The sequence below is a fragment of the Eretmochelys imbricata genome, chromosome 2 (genome assembly GCF_965152235.1).
Source record: "Eretmochelys imbricata isolate rEreImb1 chromosome 2, rEreImb1.hap1, whole genome shotgun sequence".
Classification (NCBI taxonomy): Eukaryota; Metazoa; Chordata; order Testudines; family Cheloniidae; genus Eretmochelys; species Eretmochelys imbricata.
Window position 1 is genome coordinate 189,508,565 of NC_135573.1, and position 24,564 is coordinate 189,533,128.

At 42.7% G+C, this 24,564-nt stretch overlaps 1 protein-coding gene across 3 annotated transcripts in view; it reads right to left on the bottom strand.

Moving 5' to 3' along the window:
- Nucleotides 1-5,880: 5,880 nt before the first annotated feature.
- The window catches only part of FYCO1 (FYVE and coiled-coil domain autophagy adaptor 1), a 76,004-nt gene continuing 57,320 nt past the window's right edge, over nucleotides 5,881-24,564 (bottom strand). For all 3 annotated transcript variants that reach the window (XM_077811146.1, XM_077811147.1, XM_077811145.1), the window contains 4 exons: nucleotides 16,324-16,419; nucleotides 14,156-14,366; nucleotides 11,531-11,640; nucleotides 5,881-10,377 (listed from right to left, as the gene is read on the bottom strand). In XM_077811146.1, the coding sequence (XP_077667272.1) occupies nucleotides 10,302-10,377; nucleotides 11,531-11,640; nucleotides 14,156-14,366; nucleotides 16,324-16,419 (493 nt within the window). In that variant the 3' untranslated portion in view covers nucleotides 5,881-10,301. The remainder of the gene's footprint in view (nucleotides 10,378-11,530; nucleotides 11,641-14,155; nucleotides 14,367-16,323; nucleotides 16,420-24,564) is intronic.

Here is a 24,564-nt window from a genome sequence, read left to right on the forward strand (position 1 = left end):
GTGATTCTTACCCTGTGAAAGAAAAAGAAAGATCCTGCTCAACAAAGTGAATTAGGATCTTCATCAGGGGCTTGATCCAATGATCCTTCAAAGTATTGAGCAGTCTCAACTTCTGCTGAAGTCAGCAGGAGTTGAGGGTGCTCCACACCTTCCCCTGGAGTGCTGAACACCTTCAAAGATCGAGCCCTACACTTCTGGCTGAAAGTGAAACCATTGAAAAGAGCCAGGAAATAGTATAATGCTATCTGGAAGCAGAACTGTCAAAGGATAGGGGATTTTAAAAACAAATCTTGTTACAACTGTAAATATCCAACCCAGCTGTGGCAATGAACAATCTGAAGCAGCAAGGGATTTAAGGGAATGATCACCTGTGGTCATGGAGCTCAGTTACTGTAGCCATGGACATAGCTAAGACTTGGTGGCTGCTTCACACTGCCCCATTCCGATCCATGCCAACTGACTAAAACCAGGGGAGGAGTCAGGCCAGTACTGTTTTCAATGGGAGTTGCAGGTGCTCAGTACCTGTCAGGATCAGGCCTTAATTGGTTGATGTTTGTATAATGCTTCATAAATGAAAAATGCTACAGATTGTTACGGTCATGTCACTGACAGTTTTTCAAAGTCCCTTTTCTCTAACAGGTGAAAGTTGGGTTGCCAAGTTTCTACTTGCACAAAACCAAACAACCTTGCCCTGCTCCCTGCCCCGCCCCCTTCTCCGAGGCCCTACCCACCGCTCACTCCATCCCCTTCCCCTCCCTCTGTCGCTTGCTCTCCCCACCCTCACCCACTCATTTTTACCGGGTTGGCTCAGGGGCGGTTGTGAGGGCTCTGTCTGGGAGTACAGACTCTATGGTGGGCTGGGTGGTGAGGAGTTTAGGGTGTAGGATGGGACTCCGGGCTGCGGCTGAGGGGTTTGGAGGATGGGAGGGGGATCAGGGCTGGGGCATGGTCATGGGAGGGGGTCAGGAGTGCCGGCACCGGGCGGGGCTTACTTTAGATGATTCCTGGAAGTGGCAGCATGTCCCCACTCCGGCTCCTAAATGGAGGCGTGGCCAGGTAGCTCTGCACACAGCCCTATCTGCAGGCACCACCCCTGCAGCTCCCATTGGCTGCGGTTCCCAGCCAATGGGAGCTGCGGAGCCGGCGCTTGGGACAGGGGCAGTGCGTAGAGCCCCCTGGCTGGCCCTATGCCTAGGTGCTGCATGGGGGACGTGCCGCTGCTTCCAGGTGCTGCAGGGAGCCACAGCAGGCCAGGAACCAGCCTTAGCCCTGCTGCACCACTGACTGGACATATAATGGCCTGATCAGCGGTGCTGACTGGAGCCGCCAGGGCCCCTTTTTGACTGGGTGTTCCGGGCGAAAACTGGACACCTGGCAACCTGAGGTGAAAGCTGTTTTTAGTGACAGTTGCAACATTTCTCAGGATCAGCCCCAGAATCATCTAGGGTAAATTTCTGCACTTAGTGACATCATTTTAAATTCAGAGTAACTCTGGCTCCTTCACTAGAGTTACTCCAGATTTACACCAGTGTGAATGAGAACTGAATTTGACTCCCCTGATGCTTTTTTATTATTTTATTATTATTTTTTATTTGTCTCTGATTTGTAAGTGTAACGTCAGTGAAGGCAGATTTAATTTTGTTCTGCTTCCAAAGCTGCTACATTGCTAGAATAGTGGACATATGATGGTTTCTTGCTGGTGGAACTGAGTTGATTTAGATTCTTTTTTGGTAGGTCTTTGATTTTAGGGTGAAACTATGTGCACTGTTTGTACCATAATGCTTTGATGTTAGACACTTGCACTATATATACACATAAATAAACATTGTATCGTACAGCACAATTTTTAGAGGGTCATATTTGTAATTTTCTAGCAATATGGCATTTGCCTTTTACCATCTGGTAAAGCTGGACGTAAGGAACAAACGGATGCCTGAATGAACCACGGTGAGCATAATAAACTGGTTCAGAAAGTGTATCCAGCCTGAGGCCTGTAAGGCAGAGAGAGGGAAGGAGTGGAACCTAAGGTGCGGGAACAGTTTAGAGAGACTGGAGATGGGCCAGTCTCACACATTATGCAATTATAATGTCCTGCGCATCTATAGCATCTGCTGCTCAGGGGTGTCAAAAACACCTCACAGGCATGAATGAATTTAGCCTCTCAATATTCCAAGTGCGCAGGGAGACTGCGGCAGAGTCAGAAACGGAATCCAGCTCAGGGTCTCCTGTCTCGCTTTTCGGTGCCATAAACACCATCCTTCTGACTGACAAGATCTGGGCATAAGTGGTGCACAGCTTTGCTGTCTGCTCTCTTCTGCCCCCTAACATGCACTGGACTGTACGTCTCTTGGTGGCCATTTTAGTTTCGGTAAGCACTCATGGAAGGAGCTCTTTCAGTGTTATCATGGCTCCAGGACGAGTGCAACAGGCACACAGGGCATTGGAATTAAGGACCATGTTCCCAGCTAGCCTCCATTCTGAGCACAGTTTTCACACTGACCCATCGGCATGTACAAAGCCTAAATCGTTGTGCACAAAGAAGGCAGCTAGACACACAATGACCTGACTGGCACATGTGCGGGCAAATGGACATACACAGGCAGTTTTGAGACTGCAAGTTTCAAGAATGCTGAGGAAAACATGGTACAAAAAAGGAAAGATAACTCTTTAAAGTAAATGGTAAGGAAAAGTCCCAAAGAAAGAGCTAAGATAGGGCTTATGCAAAGAAGACTTTGGTGACAAAGCCCCAAATTGCAAGTAGAAGCAACAAAACTGCTGTTTATTGAAATGATGTAGGATTTATTAACCTACTGAGAGTTTGGCCTTACAAGGCGTGGAGCATTCCTAGGACATTCTGAGTGCCCTCAGCTATCACAGGCTACAGTTGATTGTGCTCAGCACCATGCAGGAGTGCTCAGCGCTTTGCAGGATGGCGCTTCAACACAACGCGAAACAGCATGAAAAGAACATGATAGACTGATTACTTTTAGTACACGAGAGAGCAAAGCATGTTATGGAAAATAAATCCTGAGTTCGTGTCTGTTTGAGAGATGCTCGCTGCACTGGGGCATAGAATAAAACCAATGGACACATTTATGAACCCCACAGCTCTTTGTGAGGCTTTGTATATTAAAGTTGTTCTATACAATATAATTATCCTGGTAAAAAAAAACCCTAGATAATTAGAGTATTTTAAACACGCACAAACATTTAGAACAGGTGTTACTTAGAGCCCCTTTGGAGCCTCACTTATCTCAAGGCAGGGACGGAAATGAGCCATAAACATAGCATTGTTTTTCTGCTAATTAAATTCTAGTTAAAGTTTTACTTCCCCTGCAAGCTGCCTTCTTAATCCTTAGCCCTGAACAGTAACTGAGCAAACCTTAGGCACTGACTTGATGTCCAGGACAAATGGCCTTCTCTGACACGGGTTCCAGCTCCAGCTCCAGCCAGCAGCTCCTAGGACTCACCTTGTGAGCACAGTGCTGCTTGCCCTGCCTTTTTAGCGCAGCTGTGAGAACCACAGTGAGTTCAGGCTTTGGCTAAAGCAGTGGAATCTTCACGTATGATAGACAGTGCACCCGCTTCTCCAACAGCAAGAAAACCACATTAGCATCTGCCAGTCGAAAAATCTACACCAGCAGAGCAAACTATGTAGATAATTACCCATGAGGCACTGATTAGTTCTTCACCACTGTTCTTTACATATCCCCCAGTGTGGGGAAAAAGTGAAAGACTGCACTTCAAAATACCCCCACCTGGTTGCATGTCACTTTCAGTATTACTTTTTTGTCAGCCCTTTGAAGTCTCAAGTCTCCTTTATAGAAATAATGGCTTCTTTACTGTGTGGTATTTGGTGAACCATGTTCCTGGGTTAATTGACACATGAAACTTTTGAGTGTTCTGAAACCTAATCTGTATTTTCTCATACAGAAAGGTTGCGACCCGGTCATGCTACTTTGCCTGTGAGTCATTTCTTGGATCTCCTTGTATTGTCATCCGAAGGTTTTTAAAGCAACGACAGTCTAATGTGTTATACAGAAACAGAACAATTAGATTGCAGGCTATGGGACCTTGGCATAATTTGGACAGAAAGGCTTAGAAAAACTGCCCCATTTGGAACCTGTCCAGCACATTGTATAATAACTGTGCCGTATCTCCAGGTCTTAGTCAGCCCAAATTCTTAATTGATTTCACTGGGACTTTTGCCTGAATAAAGACTGGTAAGAACTATGAGCTAGTTTTTGCTCTGTTACAACAAAAGAAAGCTGATGTAACTTTGCTGGATTTGCACTAGTGTAACAGAGCAGGACATAACTCTGAGTAGGCTTTTGTGCACAGAATTTTGAGGAGACAATAGGAAAGAGAGAGAATAATTTAAAAAACCTGTAGGCTCTGAGCTACTTAAAAATTGGTGTTACAGAAAGAAATGTTTCCACTGATGGGCCAAATGCAGCACCATTTACAGGGGGCCCAATGAGTTGAGTGCACACGAGGGCAGAATTTGGCCAATATCGTATACGCTTGGTGGTGTAGTTTCAGCTCTCTGCATCATGACTGTTTGCTTCTCCCATGGGCTTCACCCTGCACCCCCATCCTGTGTAGTTTTAGCACGTGCTCAATTCATAAGGTCTTACACAGCACAGACAAAAATTAAACAAATATGTGACCTAATTTGGCACAGACTCACCTGTCACAGCCAGGTTTGCTGGCTCACTCACCTGTTACACCAGTCTGACAAGATTCCTTTGAGGAAGTGGGAAAATCTCTGAGGAGCACCCCAGTTGTGTTTCATCCCATTTATGATTCTTCAGTGATGCATTGCTATCTGTGGTGATGTTGTTCCTTCTCACGCACTCACCCCCCACCCCCATGTTCCATAGTGATCCCCTCCATTATTTCATTGTAGGATAAAGTCAAAATTTTCAAATGTGGGTGCCTAAAGTTAGGTTCCTACTTCCATATATGGGCACCTACACGTGTGGCCTGATTTTCAAAAGCATCTGTGGAAGCTCCTGGGTGCTCAGAGATTTTGAAAATCAAGTCACTTAATATCAGTGCTTAAACGTGCATTTCAGGGTACAGCTACACAGCCACCAGCAGCGAGCCTCTAAGCCTGGGTCGACAGTCTTGGGCTCACCCTACAAATAGCTGTGTAGCAGCACTTTGAAGTTGTGGCCTTCAGAATCGAGCTTCAGACCAAACTGCCATGTTTACATAGCTATTATTAGCAGGGTGGCATAAGCCTTGTAAGCCCAAGTCTGTCAACCCAGGCTCGGAGACTCCTTTCCACAGACTTACCCTAAGAGGCTAACTTTAGGCACCCATGTTTCAAAATCTTGGCCAATATCAATTTTCTCTTACTTCTGACCGCCAAACACAAAAGGTAAATTTAAAAAATTGGGTTAGAATACTTAAATCAATGGAGAAATACCAGAGAGGAACTTGGCCCGATGGGCCAAATTCTGACCTTGATTACACCTATGTGTTTTCCATTGACTCAGTTTGTCCAGGTGTCGATGAATGCTGATTATGGCCCACGGGGCATTAAGTCTTCTCATTGATCTAGCAAAGAACAGACATTCCCCCCTCCTCCTCCCAATAACAATTTGCTCACTAGAAATTTGACTTCTGGGTCCTTACTGTATATAATCTGAATTCAATGCAACTCATTATGGGTTAAATTCACCTCTGTGCAAAGAACCAGAACAAAGTCTATGCATCATGTAAGCATTTGCAGAGGTGTGAATTTCACCCGATTACTTTATTGGCATGATACAAGCAAGCCTCAAGATTTTTCTTAATTTTTTTCTTGCTTAAAACCTGATTGTGCAGTATTTCAATTTCTCATTTTCAAGAAAAAACCAAGGATGCTCACTCTAAATGATACAGAATTTTATTTATTGAATTCCTGAGTAAAAATAAAAAGCATCAAGAAATATTCCAGTACAAAGCCGTCTACATCCCCATAAATGTACAGACGTCAATATTCAAAAAAGCTTTATTCCTCTGTGAAAGTTAAGTTGAACTTGGTGCAAATCCATTGTGCAATTCTTTGGCAGTTATGACCAAAAGATATTTCTGAAGAAATTACAGTAAATTTCATTGAGCATTATTAAAACTATAGTGCAAGTTCAATTTTAAAACAAAACCAAGTCAAGTCATGTATTGCAGCTTTACAACTTCGTCATTTTACAAAGCTGTAAACTCTTTTTATGCAATACATGTCAGTAAGTTTTCATGAACCAATTTTCAGTAACACTTATAGAAGTGTAAAGGAACACTGTCAAGCAATGAAAAAAACAAAAAGACAAAAAACAATTAAATTCTACCCTACGCAGGGTAAACTCTGATGGGAGAGAATCATTAGCCACATCCTCTGACTCCCAGCAAACACACCTGACTGCACATCACTGTTACCGCTACCTAAATATGTGTAAATCCTTGAGCCCAGTAATGGGCGTTGTGTTGTTGGGTAACTGGCTTCTGCTGTGCTATAATGTGTACCCTCTGTGTAACAAAAGTACCACTCACTTTTAATTTAATTTCATTACAGATTAAAATGTGTCTTTTGTCTTATTTCCATGGCTGCTGATGGTCAGTTCTTAAAAGACCAATTTCAGCAAAGCACATGAGCGTGTGCTTCACTTTAAGTTGACGAGCCATCCCAATAACTTGAAAGTTAAGCATGTCCATAAGTTGAATTGCGGCTTATGACACTTGAATGATGGCTGTTCTTATAACATCCTTCTGGACTATTTGTTTGCTGTATTGTCCATTCGGGGCTGCTTTGCCTCCATTTATTAATGTTCAAATGGAAAACCAGGTAGGTTAACAGGTTGTCACACAGCACCTTGGCTTGATATGTAGAAACACTCCAGTCTATTGGATTGCATGGATGGATTCCTGTTCAGTTTAAACCACACCATAATCATTAATTAAGAATATTTCATCCAACGTTAACAGTATAAATCTCCTGTTTCTAAATACATTATTTGTAAATCCCTCGCATTGGCTTAAAAATAGCCTTTTTTTTTTGCCTCTGAAATGCTCCAGAGATCAAAGGGGCTACAAAGCCAGCCAACTGGAGCAGCTGGGGATTGCCCAGGTGGCTGTTGTGTAGCTGCCATCCCCTCTTAGCCACATCTCCATTTGATGTGTGGGGTGTGGCCAGAGCACAGGGCATACTCAGCTGCTCCCCAGTCAGCATAACAGCCCACTAGGGTGAAGTTCTGGGATATTGCCTTTTTTCAATTTTTTTCAACTGGAAAACACTTTAAAAAAAAAAAAAGCAACCCCTCCCCCGCTGCATTTCTGATGTCGTACAACTGCTACATGTCTTACCTCGTTTATGTCTCAGCTTTATTGATAACATAACTCACCAACCTCAGCACAGCTCTGATAATAAACGTGTGCTTTTGATGCTGGATGCTGTTCTTCAGTGTTGCCAGCACTTACAGTTTTTAGTGTTTTTCACTAAGCCCCAGCTGCTGGAGTCATGGGGTTGCAGGAGAATCTCAGTGTTCTTTTTTCAATAAGTAACTTTCTACCCTGATGCTTGCAGAGAAAAGTGTGAAAATGTGATGCAAATGCACCCTAAAGACTCAAAAGCAAAAAAGGTAAAATAAAAAGCCCAACATTTATTATTTAAAAAATCTCACAATCGGCTTATAAATCTCTACATTTTGGGGTGGCGGGGCAAATTCATGTTTTTGAATATTTGAGGTTGCACTACTGTTTTTTGCAGAAGCAAAGCTACTCTGGGTCCTACGTGAACAGCATATTTTTTTAAAAAAAAATCTTTGCAACAGAGTGATAGATTTTTAAAAAAGAGACAGAGAAAAAGTAAATCCAGAGGCCACCCTCTCTCAGATTATTCATAACATATTACAAATCACAGTTTGGCCTAACACTTGACAGTGTCCCTTTAACTTATGTTTGGCATTTTAAGAAAAATATCTTAGTGAAATTAGTATTCTAGCTAAACAGTAGCAAGATGCTTTTAAAATCACACCTAAAAGTTTAAGGAAAATTGCAGTGGACTTCAGTTAAACATCCATTATATTGCATAGTGTATGGTACATAGTATTCCACTTTTAAACATTAAATAAACTCTCATTGCCTAAATAAGAATAAAACATAACCAAAGCACTAAAATAATATGCTGGTAAATAATGAAATTGCCAGTGCATAATTTGTTTATTGCTTATGTGCTACTCACTTTAATCTCAATTCCATGTTGATTAGAATCTTTTTAATTTAATCGTATTTTCAGCATTATAGAGCTCAGTTGTGAGGGTCTCTGACCTCTCTGTTCCTAACAAGAAAAGGACCCTGCATCTTCCCACGGAACTTTACAAGTAGTACTAATATAATAAGAAAGACTAACTGGATTGTCAACTAAATGGCATGCCTTGAGAGGAGTCAGGGTCCTGGCAGGTTAACATAGGGCCCAATCCAAAGCCTGTTGAAATCAATTAAAATTAAAATTTATTTCAGTGGGCTTTGGATTGGGGCCATAGCGAGGGCATTTATGGTCTAGAAATTCCCTGTATAGACCAATTAAAAAGCGCATCACCCGTAAACAACATCCATCCCCTTTCATTGCCGTTTACAATAGCAATAATGACCTCAGCAATAGGGATTGGCGGCCTTCAGCTGTACCTTGGGCCCTGGATTCCCACTGTTTTCTGTTCCCACCCCCAGGTTTCTTTTCTCTCTTTTAACTCCTCACAGGGCCCCCTACATCAGCTGCTATTCCCATCAGGGAGCTGTCAAATTCCTGGCAGGCTCTGCTGGGCTTCCATCAATTGCTGCATTGAAATCTGTCATGGTCTCACACTCCCAGGCTATTTGGGTGAGGGATATCCAGTCCATTCTGAGATTTGTCTCACTCATGAGGAGATCTGGTTGGAAAATGTCCACCCCCACAAATAAATTCAACTTTCTGTTTATAACCTAAGAACTTTTCAATTGACACCCCAAAATCTTTTGTTTTTCCAGTTTTTGTAAAAAAATCAAACAAACTCAAAACCACAAATAACCCCTTAAATTTTAAATCTATGCAGCTTTTTATTTAAAATAAAAAAACCCAATTTTCCACCAAAACCAATTTTGACTGAAAACTTTTAACCAGCCTGGCCCACAAGTGCATAAGATTTTAATAAAGGAGCCACCTTGGGCCCAGCAGAGAAAGGAAGGGCAAAGGAAAGTGACCTGACTGGGTTGGTACCAGGAGAGAGAAGGATAGGAGCATAGGGGAGAAGGATGAGGACCTCAGTAGGTTTGGATATGCATCCAGTTTTGGGTGGACTTATCCAGACTGGATCAAACCTAATGACGCTCACCAATTGCGACCTTCCACTCAGTCTATAGAAAGGAATCATTCTCGTCATTTGTATCCTTCGAGTTTTTATTTTTGTGTTATCGCTGTGGTTTAAAAGAGCCAACTCAGAAAAAAGGAACATGGCCCTTTCCCTTTCTTTAGTGTCACACATTAGAACTGCTGGATTTTTCTGCCAGTTATACACCAGATTGTGATACGGTAAGTTGCTCTGAGAGAAACCTAACTCTGCAAGAGCTCCCATTGATTTCAGTGGGTCTACTTACAGAGAAGGGCGGTCAAGTGTGGAAGAAATAATCCTTCATTTTACAACTGTTGCAGCTTTTTTTTTTCTTTTTTTGTAATGGACATTAAATGTCAGAGCATTTTTTAAAACCCTGTTAGACATTTTAAACCAAAACTGAATATCTAAAAAGTATTATTTGTTGCTTACAAGTCTGAAAAAAGGTAAGAACAATCCTTTAATGATACCTATCTGTAACGTCTAGCGTATTGCATAGTTGCATTTTTTTATAGTTTTTTATCATTTTGAGCTGGTCAGAAAATGTTTTTTCCCCAACTGAAAATTTCAATTTTTTATTTTTATTTTTATCAAAAATTTCCAAGAAAAAAATATAAGCTTTTCAACAAAATAATATTTTCCAGTTTTCAACCAACTAATTTTTCTTTACAAAAATGTCAAAAACCAAATTTTCGTTGAAAAAAATGTTGAAGAAATTTTTTTTGACCAATTCTACCTAACAACATGGCTTTTGAGCAATCTCTACACAGTACTGAACCATTAGTGTTCCTGTGAAGGGTTTCTTTCTTTTGTGTAAACACATTGTAAGTGCTTTGTTTTGTGACTACTGCATAGCTTAAGGAGGTGTAAAAACAATGATATTTTTAGTGCTTACATACATATAAATAATAGTGTTTCTTAAAAATATAATTTAAAAAGGACACCATATATTCAAGGCTATGGAAAATCACTTCCATCGTAGATCACAGGGTGTTCAACAGTGAAGTGATAAAATACTTTTTTTGAGATAAACCTGTACAAAACAAACAGAAGATCATGTTAGTCTAACTCAAGTAAAACTAAGATCATAATAGCTGGTCAAACCCTGCAGTCCCTACTCAGGCAAAACATCTATTGGACTTCAAGAAGTTTTGTGTGAGTTAGGATTGGATGCAGGATTGGATGCAGTAGGAGGATTAACTACAAGAAGACAATCCTGACTCTGAACTGGTTGTAAATAATCATGTAGTAAGTTTCTGTTGTTTACTGTCTCAGAGATCAAGAGCATCAAAGGATGGAACAATGTTACAGAATCACAGGAAACTATCTTTAATAAAATCTGAAACTCAGGCCACTGAACCAATTTTTGACCTCTTTTTTTTTACTAGCCAGTCTATTAAAGTCTACAAGTAGAAAATAGAATAGAATATCAGGGTTGGAAGGGACCTCAGGAGGTCATCTAGTCCAACCCCCTGCTCAAAGCAGGACCAATCCCCAACTAAATCATCCCAACCACGGCTTTGTCAAGCCTGACCTTAAAAACCTCAAAGGAAGGAGATTCCACCACCTCCCTAGGTAACCTATACCAGTGTTTCACCACCCTCCCAGTGAAAACGTTTTTCCTAATATCCAACCTAAACCTCCCCCACTGCAACTTGAGACCATTACTTCTTGTTCTGTCATCAGCTACCACTGAGAACAGTCTAGATCCATTGTCTTTGGAACCCCCTTTCAGATAGTTGAAAGCAGCTATCAAATCCCCCCTTATTCTTCTCTTCTGCAGACTAAACAATCCCAGTTCCCTCAGCCTCTCCTCATAAGTCATGTGTTCCAGTCCCCTAATCATTTTTGTTGCCCTTTCCAATTTTTCTACATCCTTCTTGTAGTTTCGGGCCCAAAACTGGACACAGTACTCCAGATGAGGCCTCACCAATGTCGAATAGAGGGGAACGATCACATCCCTCAATCTGCTGGCAATGCCCCTACTTATACAGCCCAAAATGCCGTTAGCCTTCTTGGCAACAAGGGCACACTGTTGACTCATATCCAGCTTCTCATCCACTGTAACCCCTAGATCCTTTTCTGCAGAACTGCTGCCTAGCCATTTGGTCCCTAGTTTGTAGCAGTGCATGGGATTCATGATGAAACACTGCTTATTTCAATCTCTACACTCAGACTCTACCTACCTAGAGAAGGTGTTGTCAAATATCAGTATGTAGATACCACAGTTTCTCGCTTTCACCTGCCCTCTGATAGTTTCCTTATGAGAGTTGCAGCGGGTCATAGGAATAAGTACCTGGAATTGAAAAATCAAAACAGAACTTTGTTTCAAAGCTCTACCTTTACTCTAGGTTTGGAAGAGATATTTAGACTTATACCTTCCTGGGGGCAACAAGAGGGCCTCCTTGTGTGTATGTATTTCTCTTGGTTTGCATTATCTATTCTTGCGAGTGAACGTCAGGTCATATTTAAACTGTCTCCCTGTGACAACCTTCTTCTGACATCTGCATGTGGAGTAGATCTACAATGCACACCAGTGATGGTGGTGGTGTGTAAGGAACGTGTAGCTACACACTGTGGTGAAAAGCAGGCTGTGTCCATGCTGAAGTGTACATACAGCCGTGAAAGGATCTGGCAGCTGGGGAGGCAGCGGGACATTTCACTGCTAAAAATAGCCATGTAGACAGGGGAGTGTAGAGAGCCGGGTAGGGTATACACCCTAACGTTCTGTCATGTCCGTACTCTACTCACCTAAGTAGTTCATCAAAATCTATACTACTATTTATACCTGGGCTAGGGGGCATGCAGTGTATGCACTCTATACACCGCTGTAAAGGGTGTGCAGTGTAGACATACCCTTGGTTATAAGCTTTCATTGAATATTTAATATGTATAAAAACACTTCAAAGATACATAAGTGCTACTCATTAATATTTCTATAATTAAAAACAAAACTTATAAAAAGAACAGTCAAGCCACATAAACAGCTGTGGCCTGATTCTTCTCTCCCATACAACAGGTTTACACCAGTATAGTCCCTTGACTTCCACACTCCCAATCTGCACTGGTCAGAGAGGAGAAACAGGCCCATGACATCTGTGGAAAGGGGTGAGACATTTGTTCCCACGAACAAAGCCACAGCTACGCCTGATCTGACCTGACCTCCCTCTACTCAGTTCAAAGCTCTCATGTGTGGACTTGTGAAACCAACACTGCGGGGGGGGGGTACTAAATTAGTTCCAATGGTGTATAGTTTAATTTGGCCTTTTAAATTACTGCACATTTAATGCAGCACCAACTGAATGTTTTATTCGTATTTTATCCAAAAAAATGCCCATTGTTTTTGCTCAGTGAAACATACTGCATTAAAAAAACAAAGCCACAAATCCCCCATCAAAATATATTTGAAATGGAAGGTTTTCCTAAGAAAAGTTCGCGTTTCTGAGTCTTTTGCTGGCGGTTGCCATGCTATTGAAAAGGGAGAACATTTCTGTAGGTGATACTATGGGAAGCCTAATATCTCAAACTGTACTGTCGTGCTTCAATCAATCATCAGGAGAACTTTAACTTTCCAAGCAGGAAACTGCTGAGATATTCCATTTATCCCTCTCACCGTGTAATGGAAAATGGACTTGTACCGATAACTGATTTGAAAAAATTCTGGTAACTTGGTGAAAGAGCATTTCACGTACAAGCAAAATGGATTGTTTCAACCTGTAGATTTCTTACTTCACAGTTGGTGGGATTAACGTCCGGTAACAAGCTTTATGGGCCCATTCAGAAACGCACTTAAGGACACGTTTAACTTCAGTGGACCTTCGATGACATTAAGCATGTGCTTCAGTATTAAGCTGAACGGGGCCTACATTTTTTCCACTGCTGACGTATCCTTATCCCCAGCTATGTATTAAACAAGAAGAATGATCCAAATAAACTTAAGAGAAAAACAAGCTTCACTGGCTGGCTCAGGGAACTGGTAATACACTGCTGCTGCAGTGCTGTACGTAAAGACATGGCCTTAATCAGTGTTAGCTGGTCATGGGAAACCTTAGGTCTCCCCAGTAACAAGGGTTAAAACTACAACTGCTTTGTTTTCACTACAATTTTAACACAGGTTAGTTAACATAAGTTAGCTTAACAAAGGTTAACACAGCCCCTTTTTTCCTATAAAAGACACATGCAGTGTGAATCAGGAATGTAGTGTGGGGCTTTCTGCACTGATCCTGCAAAAGGTTGAGCACTTTGGGTCGTATCCAGCAAAGCACTGAAGCACACGCTTAATTTTAAATCTGTGAGTAGCCCTATTGACTACTTCATCTTTCGACGGATGGCCTGTGTTTAAGAGCCCTGCCGGATTGAGCCTTATGCTATTTACAAATAATATTTATCTTTTGCATTAGATGTAAGGAAAAAAACTAAACACTACACAGATTTTGCAGGTTGGAGCTGAAGGAGCTGATTGTTTAGCTTAGTGACAGTGATTTAACTTTAAATACAAACACCAGAAGCTAAAGTGCCAGTCAGTGCAATGTCACCCTATTTCCCCAGGCAACATTAAATAATTAAAGGTGTACTTCTTCCCACCGGAACAGTGCAATGGACTTTGGACAAGGAACATGTCTCCTGACGAGACATTTTGACAGTTTCATATTTGTTACTACAGCGATGCAACTTCCAGTGACATTTGTTGGGGCCATGGTAAGTAAGCTTGCTGGTTCCTCCAGACAAACTCATTCACCTCATGTGGTGAAATGCAATTCCTGAGGTAGCTCAGTGAGGAAAAAAATCCCATCCTGAAATAACTGCCTTACTTTGCACTGATCCAGTGTTGCTTCTTCTGACTCTTGGTAGACAACGCTGAATGCTATGCTCTTTGGGTCTGATGAAAACACCCAGCTGATTGTAAGGCCAGTCTCTGTCACAGTGATAGGGATGGTGCTGTAGGTGCTGGACTTAACGAACAGCTCCCTGTTGTCTTCCCCAAAATTTAAAATCTCTTCAACTGTAAGGGGTAATTTTATCCTGAAAGACAAACATAACCATTGGAGAGGATCAAGTTAGATTGTGAAGACATCTGAACAGTGGACGCAGATATTTTATTTTCCTTTGCCAGACCTACTTCCTGCAGACTCCGCAGTGACTTTGGGGGAATGTCTAGAAGATGCAGCTATGGATGAAAGCAAGGACCAGATTATCACAGTCTAGTGCTTTCTATTGCTGCTGGCATTCAGCGACTTCACTCATTCATTTATTTCAGTGTAGTTAAAAAGAAGTAATATTGAGTGTGATACAGATACTTGACTTCAGTGTCACCTAACACCGTCGTTTCTCTTGATCAGTGAGTATATGACTTCATGTTTGTAATGGAGATGTCATGAAAAAGACTGCTGCCCTCTGCTGTCTCCTTTATATGTAAGCCAACGTCACTTACCATACTAACATCACTCATACTGAGAAATGGATGTTTAGGGAGATTTACAGAGCAAGTGAACATGAGCAGCTGTTCTACTAAATGTCACAGTGTGCTCTGTCCTGGGGCTTTTGGGATAATTAACCCTGACGCTCACATTGTCAGTGGACAAGCAAACTACATAAGTATCAACTTTTGGAACCTAAGATTAAAACTGAATTCTCTTTAGGACCTTGGGAAGTTCAGCCCTTTAACATTTTGTCAGACTGCCTCTCTATAGTGATATATTTCACATCTATGTAATTAGATCCTCAGCTCATGGTCTTCAATGAAGCTTCACCAATTAACTGGCTGAGGAGGATCAAGTCCCCAGTATCTCCATTGGAGTTGGTCTGATATATCATTATTTAGAATCAAGAGAAATCATCTAAGCAAAGAACTAACTGTGATCTCTGGTATTATGATACACTGTAATAAATTCATTGTCCGCCATCAAAAATCAGCACTTGCCAGCAGCTATCACACAATTCCCATAGTTATTTCCAACTTTAAGTATGGGGATCACTGTGGTATCTCAGCCATCCGTTGGCAAATGCTGAGTTTTAATAAATGATAATGATAACTGCTGTTCCTAGGCCAATGAGAAATGTTTAGCTTTATTCATGTTAGTTCTTACCTAAGGTGAAACAACTACAGTACTAAACTCAGACGACCCTCAATTTTAAGTAGCTGGTAACATTTCTTACCCCCACCCCTCAATCTGTTGTTTGGGTGTGTATTTTGTTACAGCTGCTGTTGCTTGGGCTCTCAGAAAGACCACAACAAAATCCCAGCACAGACCAAATCACCTTATTGTAGTCAAAGTATAAACCTTTCTCACAGCTGAGCCAAATTTTCAAAAAGGGGCATCTACGGGTGGGGATAAGAACGATGGGTTTTGTGCATATCAATTTTATTAGCTGCTGTGCAAGTGACACACTCTATCGCCCCTGCATGTAAATGTTAGCACTCGAGTCGTGTGTGTGCAGGGGGTTGTGGGCACACAAGTGCTGGCTGGGTTGGGGCTTTTTTGAAGATTTACTCCTATTGTGACATATACATACCCATCAGGACCGAAGCCATGGACAGCAGTAGCTATGCCAGAATCATTTTGGGTAGAGGTGGCTGGTGGGAAATAAGCTCCTCCCGCAAAGGCCCACCAAACACGGACGATTAATTGAGCATTGAGCAATATCTTCCTCCAGGTATTGAAGTGCTAAAAGCCTCTCTCCAATTTCTGTTTACAGGGTCTCAGTTCCCCCTGAACTCTAGCAATAGTGGGAGGGAAGATTTTTCTGGCCCAATCGGATGGGCAGGCAGGAGGGCAAGCTGATTCTCTCCTTATCACCCTCATACCCACTATTTAACCAAGGTATATCCCCATGATGCTGTTCTTAGGGCCAAGTCCTGCCCTCACATGCATACGGTCTGCTCCCACTGAAGTCAGTGAGAGTCGACCAAGATGATATCCAAGATGCCGATTTGGCAGTTTTTCTTTAAACCGGGCGGTAATGAAGCTGTTCTGCTTACATCAGTTCTCCTGACTTCAGCAAACATATCTCAGAGTCTTGGGCCACTTGCAATTCTTCTGAGTCATCCAAGGTCGAAGAATTATACGTGCTGTTTCTGTGGCAAGACGGAAAAAACCTGTTATTAAAATATTCTCTGAAACAGCACAACACGGAGACAAGTAATTACCGTAGTACTCCTTCCACCCTTGCCTCCTGCAGTAGGCTCTTTTCATTTACTGTGGGCCAAAATTGATTATCTTTATTACTTTAACACAGCACCATCTAGAGGCCTTGATCAAGACTGCAGCCCCAGTGTACATACATCAGTAAGGGATAGTTCCTGCCCCAAAGACTAAATAGAGAAGATAGCAATGATTCCTTTCTCCTACCCTTTGCCTAGCTCCATTTTTAAGGATGGGAAACAGAAGCACTGACAGATTGAAGTGACTTGCCAGGAAGTCTGGACAGGCCAGAATCAAGCTCAAACCTTGTCCCAAAACTTTCCCTTACTTCCAAGGCCTGCTTCCCCCACAGTAAGAGTGAGAAAATCCACAGTGAGGGGTAAAGTGATGAACTATATTGAATAGGCAAGATTCTTCTCTCACTTATGGTAATATGAACCACGATATGATCTTACTGAAATCAATCAAGTTACAGTTGGGTGACAGTAGAATCCAGTCCATTGTCTGCATACCCCTAAACAAAACTGAGCACAACAACAAAGCGGACAAGGTCTCCAAGATACTTAGATATTTAGTGGAAGACACAGCATTTATCAGTATAGACATTAGGGTGACCAGGTGTCCAGTTTTTGCCCAGAACACCTGGTTGAAAAGGACCCTGCTGGCTCCGGTCAGCACTGCTAACCTGGCTGTTAAAAGTTCAGTCGGCGGTGCTGCGGGTCTCAGGCAGGCTAGTCTCTACCTGTCCTGGCACCGCGCTGTGCCCCAGAAGCGGACAGCAGGTCTGGCTGCTGGGGACGGGGGGGGGGGGGGGGGGATGTGGGGCTCCGTGAGCTGCTCCTGCCCCAAGCACCAGCTCCACACTCCCATTGGCTGGTTCCTGGTGGTGCCTGTGGGCGAGAGCACTGTGCAGAGCCTCCTGTCCCCGCCCCCCCCGCCAGCCTAGAACCTGGACCGAGGCTTGGATTCTACTGTCACCCAACTGCAAGGGCTGGTACAAGAAGCAGGTCTTACACAGCTGCAGGCATGGAACGCACTGAGCAAACACTGTGCTGCTGTTGCTACCAGGCTTAAATAGGGATCTGGTGGCTCTTCTGTCCAATCAGGGAGCACAGTCACTCACTGAGAGTTCATTGGGCCCAGCCAAGCTCATTGGGTTGCTAGGCGACCATGCAAGGAGCCATCTGAGTTCCTGACAGTGCTGCCCCTCTAGGGCACCGCCCCCAGGACCTGGACCCCTTGCTCTAACCAGTGCCTGTCCCTGCTCCTGCCCTAGTCCCTGCCTTCCTCAGAACTCCTGATTCCTGGATCTGATCACTGCCTTGTCCCCTGTCCACACCTCTGGTTCTGCTTTCTGATTCTGCTCCAATAACTAGGCCAGACTCCTGTTCCGACCACTAGGTCACACCATCTGCACCCCAGTGTGTTACAAACAACATGCATTATACAAGCAAGTTACATAAACTCAAAATGTCTTGTCAGGTGTAGAATTATGATTCATGTTTTCCTGTAGTTCCTTGGCCTACTGCTGCCCCCTCCAAAGCTGTGCCTAAGTAAATTAGAGAAGGAAAAGATCTATTAGGTTGGCTAGTCCAGCTCTCAGCCAATGTAACACTTCTCCCTCCAGTATATTCTATAGTACTTTGCCCAGTCGAGTTTTAATGAGATCAAGGAATGCGGCTTCCACCACCTCCTTGTGGGCTATTTTCCATTATACTCAGCCTAGAGTTTTCCTTTGCTCAGTCTCCTCCCGTGACTTCTAGTTTTGCAGCATAGACATCCTTAAACAATTTGCCACAGCAAAAATCATTCTTCTGTCTTTGCTATAAGTGGCTAAGACTCTGCTGTCAGCATTTGTGCCATGATATTAAAGTTCCCTAATTAATCCATTAATCCCACACTCTTTACTGGCTCTTTGGACTATACATTAAACGACGGGGGCAACATGTGAAGGCATGTTCCATCCCCTGACCAAACACACACTTTTTACTATTCCGTTGAGGTCCTTGCTATTTGTGGCTACTGGCCTTGTACATTGTCTCACTTGGCCCTCTCCTCAACTTGCTTTGCAATTTAACTGGTAAGTGCAACTAATTCTGCCCACCCATTGAGCATCAATTAAGTGCCAGATACACTATGCCATGTTTACTCATTTTCTGACAGCTTACACCTGACTTGACGCCTTTCCCACTATATTTGTCACAGCACAAGTTGACTCATTGGCCATCTTCTCACCTCAGTTACGTGATGCTACTCCTTGCTTACAGACAGCCCCCCAACCTGAAGCAAATACTCACCAGCAACCACACAACAAAAACACTAACCCAGGAACCTATCCTTGCAAGAAAGCCTGTTGCCAATTCTGTCCACATATCTATTCAAGGGACACCACTGGACCTAATTACATCAGCCACACCATTCACCTGCACATCTACCAATGTGATATATGCCATCATGTGCCAGAAGTGCCCCTCTGCCATGTACATTGGCCAAACCGGACCGTCTCTATGCAAAAGAATAAATGGACACAAATCAGGCATCAAGAATTATAACATTCAAAAAAAGTCGGAGAACACTTCAACCTCCCTGGTCATTCAATTACAGACCTAAAAGTCACGATTCTTCAACAAAAAAACCTTCAAAAACAGACTCCAACAAGAAACTGCAGAACTGGAATTAATTTGCAAACTGGACACCATTAAATTAGGCTTGGATAAAGACTGGGAGTGGATGGGTCATTACACAAAGTAAAAACTATTTCCCCATGCTAATTTTCCCCCTACTGTTACTTATACCTTCTTGTCAACTGTTTGAAATGAGCCATCCTGATTATCACTACAAATGTTTTTTTTTCCTCCTGCTGATAATAGCCCACCTTAATTGATTAGTTTCGTTGATATGGCAACACCCATTTTTTCATGTTCTCTATATGTATGTGTGTATATCTATCTATCTTCCTACTGTATTTTGCATCTGATGAAGTGGGCTTTAGCCCACGAAAACTTATGCCCAAATACATTTGCTAGTCTCTAAGGTGCCACAAGTATTCCTCGTTCTTTTTACTCCACTGAAGTCAATGGTCCAAATTCATCCCTGGTATCACTCCATTGAGAACACCAGAGTTACACCAGTGAAGACTGTGGCCTATAGAGGTCAGTGGTGTTCCATTAATTTACAGAATATAATTCTGTATATTTATCTAGCCTCACTAGGTGGCAGTCCATCACTCATTGAGCAAGGTTGTTCCTACGGTTTGCATCATGTACATAACTCTTTCTCGGCCATATAAGAGTGTTCAGATTGTTTTGCTTTTCTTTCTTTTAAAAGTAGAATGGATCAAATGGCATGACTGAATAAAGAACTAAAGAATGGAAAATATTTTTCACAACCCTCCCCCCCCCCCAAAATTAAACTAGAAATATTATGATAGCATTTTGAGTGAGGATTAGTGCCCCAGTTGAACAAAATAGGAAACAACTGAGCTTTTGCTAATTTCAGAAGCCAAACTTGAATAAAACTTGCTTGTTTAACTTTCCCACCATCATTTTCCATTTTCACAAGCTTCTGAGCTTCCATCTGGAAGAAGAAATTATGAAATACTGCCAGTCGAACTCCTCACAGAATTTCTTGTTTAATTTCTCGTCCAAAGAGAATTTACCTTACATGATTATTATTAGTAAGACCCTACTTGAATTGTGGTATGATCTTCAAATAATTGTGGCTGAGTTGTGAACAAGACATGGAAAATCACGGAAAAGTAATAATACACCTTTATTCATAGTGGTAATTTGGAAAAGCCAGAGTAGACCTATTTGTTTAAGAAAAATTTGCTGGCAAGGGCGGCAGAGCCATCCCAAAAGTGGGGAGGGGCAGGGCCCCCTGCCCCTTCCGTGGCCCCTCCCTTGCCTCTTCTCTTCCCCTTGAGGTCCCACCCCTGGCCAAGCCAGAAGCCGGAGCCAGGCCGGGAAGCCGCAGACCCTCCACCTGCCTGGGGAGTGGCAGGGCCATGCCTCCTCCCCACCCCATTCTGGTATCCCTGGCTGGAATGATATAAACACTCAAGTATTACGTAAATTTTTTTTTTATAACCAGACATTTTGCTGCAACTATATTACATTCATTAAAAAAAAAAAACCTGACTGGTACAATATCAAATTCAGAAGACGAAAAGTCAACACAACTGCTGTAGAAATCGAGTCCAGTCACTTTAGCTTTTTACATTTTATACGTTTTGATTGTTAGTGCAGTACTAATTGCATACTCAAAATATATACAAAATTGTGGACTGTGCAAAGTAAGCTAATTAAAATTAAAATTTCAGTGGAAGCCTAATATTGCGGGAGCCACAATTTCTGCAATATCACAAATGAAGTAGGGCCTCAATTATCAGTTATTATTTGTATGCGGCAGTGCCTAGGAGCTCAAGACTTGGACCAGGACACCATTGTGCTAGGTGCTGTACAGACACAGAACAAAAAAATGGTTCCTTCCCCAAAGAGTTTACAATCAAAGTATAAGACAAGAGACAACAACTGGATACAGACAAATGGGGAAGCACAAAGAAACAAAGATACAATACTAGTCAGAATGATCTGCAGTAGTGTCAGCATATAATCTGCGTAAACATTGCCAAGTTTTTTGTACCTTGCACCATGGCAAAGGAAAGTTTTAAGGAGGGATTTGAAGACGGAACAAAGCCTGTTCAAGCTCCGTTTCCAGCCAAATACTGTGTACTGGAGGTTCAGCAGTGAAGAGTTTCAAATAAGCAAATTTTGAGTTCTAGTCTGAACTCAGACTCTGAATCATGATTTGACGGTGCAGGGTTAAATCCTGCCTAGGCCAGAAGTCAGTTTGTTCCCATGAATAAAGCCGCTGAGACAGAACGTCTGCTGTGGGAGGGCAGATTGTGATGATGATAAACTTCCCACTTCAGGGGGACAGCACAGCCTAAAAAGCATTTGTCACTGGCCAGAGAATGTTTGAGGCCAGGACAGTTGGGGAATACACAGGTACAGTACATCTCCTCAACAGCTGTTGTGCGTGGGTTTCCTGTGGAGATGCTGGCAGATTTCAAAGCTGTCCTCTAACCCTGAACCCTTGATAGAGGGCAGAGAGTAGCAACATGGTCTGAAGTCCGTTCCAGCACATGGGGCTAGCCTGGCACAGGGAGGTGAAACTTATACTGGATCTGGCCCATGAAGTGTTCTATAAATGCAAAGCATGTTTCATTATTCTGATGATGGGCTGCAATGGAAAGTGAATTTTGTGGGGTAAAAGACAGTGGTACAAAATGTAGGCTCCTAAGACAAGTGGCCTTGATGATGGTTCAGGACATTTGTTTATTACAATCGTTGTCTATGCAGTGAGCAATGAGGACAACGAGGACCCTTGTGGTTGATTGGGTCCATTAGAGAATGATTAGAGCTGTCAGCTTCTTAGCAGCATTAAAACTTTCACCCAGAGGTCATGAATCATTGCAGAGTCAAGAACTTGCAGGAGGGAGCAGCTGCCAGTGCACAACTGTCGCTCAACACTGCCGACGAGGACAGTGGCTTAAAGCCACAATTCTTCATTAAGCTGTTAGTTCATTCATTGAACAAAGAGTACAATTCCTAGCATGAAGCTATTAATGACTGCAAGACTAAACACCCTTTGAATTGATCAATGCTATTGTAACAATTCATTTAATATTAATTTTTTTCTTACTGGGACAGCTTCATGGACACATATCTTATTTTCAGTGGAGATCCTGAAGTTCAGCAGCCATTCAGTCACACTTCAGTACCATACAGACAAACCGTACAGAGGGCCGTTAATATAACATAGCAGGTAACATCGAGCAGTCAGCAATTCCCAAGCTTTTTATGCTGAGATGCTGCTTAGAGTAGAAGATCAAAGGTGATTTATGGAAATGTGGTTCATGAGTCAAAGGAGGAAACAGATTAGAATCATGATTTAGATAGAGAGTTACTGAAACTATGCAGAGTGGTGAATTTCCCTTTGTTCTTGATAGAACAGTAGATGTTCTGATATTGTTAACAGTGTGTTTTCCACTTGTAAAAGGATTTAGCACAAGTCACACACGAATGGGCTCCCTGAGGAATCCCAGAGGCATGGTGCCCACACATGAAATAGGGCCAATAGCAGTATGGGGAAATATTTCCTCCAAGGGGAAGGACACCCCCACACACATGATCTGAGGGGGAGTTAGATAGCAAGCAGGTTTCAGACATGGTTTGAATTGGGTTAATTGGCCTATTCATGTAGCTAAATTGATAAATTAGCTTGAACGATCTTTCCGCGGATGTCCCATTAAGCAGTTATTGTTTAAAAATTTTTGTTTTCTGCTTTGTTTGCTGTACCTTCAAATATATACACCATTTATTTTATCTAATCCTAACTAGATCTGACTGTTACACTTGGTATTAATGAAAAGAGTATTTGAGCTTCAAAATGCAACTATTTGTACCAGAAACCTAACTCCAAGATTTATGTGTATTCATCAATCTATTGTTGCCTCTTTTTGTCTGAGTGTTAGTCAATATTTGGGGCCTGTTTCCATTAGGAGGAGAAATCGATGAAACAACTTGTGAAGAAAGTGAGAGACACCTGTATTTTTTCAAGAATATTATGTGACTCTGTTTGATGGTTAGGGTGTTGCTTGCCAAAGGTTAATGAGAGGTTCAAACAGTCTTAAGTGGTTTTTCCCTATTTGCAGAATCAAAGTCAAGTGGCCATTAGATAGCCTGATCACTGGTACTCAACTGACAGTACAGCCGTCAAAGCCTTTGAAGTCTGGTCTCTAGAAGAACATAGCAATCTCCCAGTTTGGAAGAGGGGAAGAAAATCTTAAAGAACTTGAGAACTGTTAAAAGAGCATCCCCAGAAGCAGAGAAAGAGGGGCAGGGACTGCCCATAAGCAGATGGAAACCTGAAGCAAGAGGGGTATGTGGGATAAGTGGGAGCTACCTACCTCGAGGGAAATGCTAAGCTTTGGGGAAGAAGAAGTTACTCACCTTGTGCAGTAATGATGGTTCTTTCAGATATCTGTCCCGACGGGTGCCCCACTGTAAGTATCCTTATAGGTGCTCCACTGTAGATGTGTGTGCGCCTCCGTGCTGTCACTCAGAGAATTTCAATAGTGGTTTGTCCCACCTACACATGCACGGCTCCCCTCCAGCCACTAGCCCAGCCGCTGTGCGCAGGCATTCCCTCCTCGGTTCCTTCTCTACAGCAGAGTCAGTAGGGGAACTCTGAAACAGAGGGCAGGTGGGTGGGTCGTGGAGCATCCATAGGGACACACATCTTGAAGAACCATCATTACTGCACAGGGTGAGTAACTTCTTCTTCGAGTAGTGTCCCAGTGAGTGCTTCACTGCAGGTGACTCCCGAGCAGCACCCACTGCTGGAGGCTGGGACTTCAGAGTCGAGTCTGATATAGATGACAGTACTGAGGCCGTGAATTGGGCATCCAAAGCCGAATCCCCCAGTATGGCATAGTGATCTGCAAAGTCATGTGCAGATGCCCACATAGCTTAAAAAAGGCAATTGACGAGGAAACTGACCTTGTGGAGTGCATGTGTCTTGAGGATGGGGTGTTACCCCCCCCAATTACTAGCAGAGTTTAATACAGCCAGAGGCCCACTGGGAGAGTCACTGAGCTGATCGCTGCACCCTTCGATCTATCCACAACGGAGAGGAAGACTCTTGGAGATTTTCTAAAGAACTCTGTCCTGTCCAAATAAAAGGCTCTTCTCACATCTAGCGTGAGAGGATGACCTCTCAATTATTCTTATGAGGTTTTGGATAAAATGTTGGGAACTGAATAAGTTGATTCACGTGAAATGTAGAAGTCACTTTTGGAATGAACTTTGGATGTGGTCTGAGTGTGACCTTGCCAGGGAAGAACACAGTAAACATGGGATGTGCCATCAAGGCCACCATATCCCCTATCCTTCTTGCAGAGGTAATGGCAATGAGGAATGCCATCTTCATGGAAAAGCGAATTAACGAACAAGTGGCCATGGGTTCAAATAGCAGTCTGGTTAGGCCCTTTAACACTAGGTTGTGGTCCCATT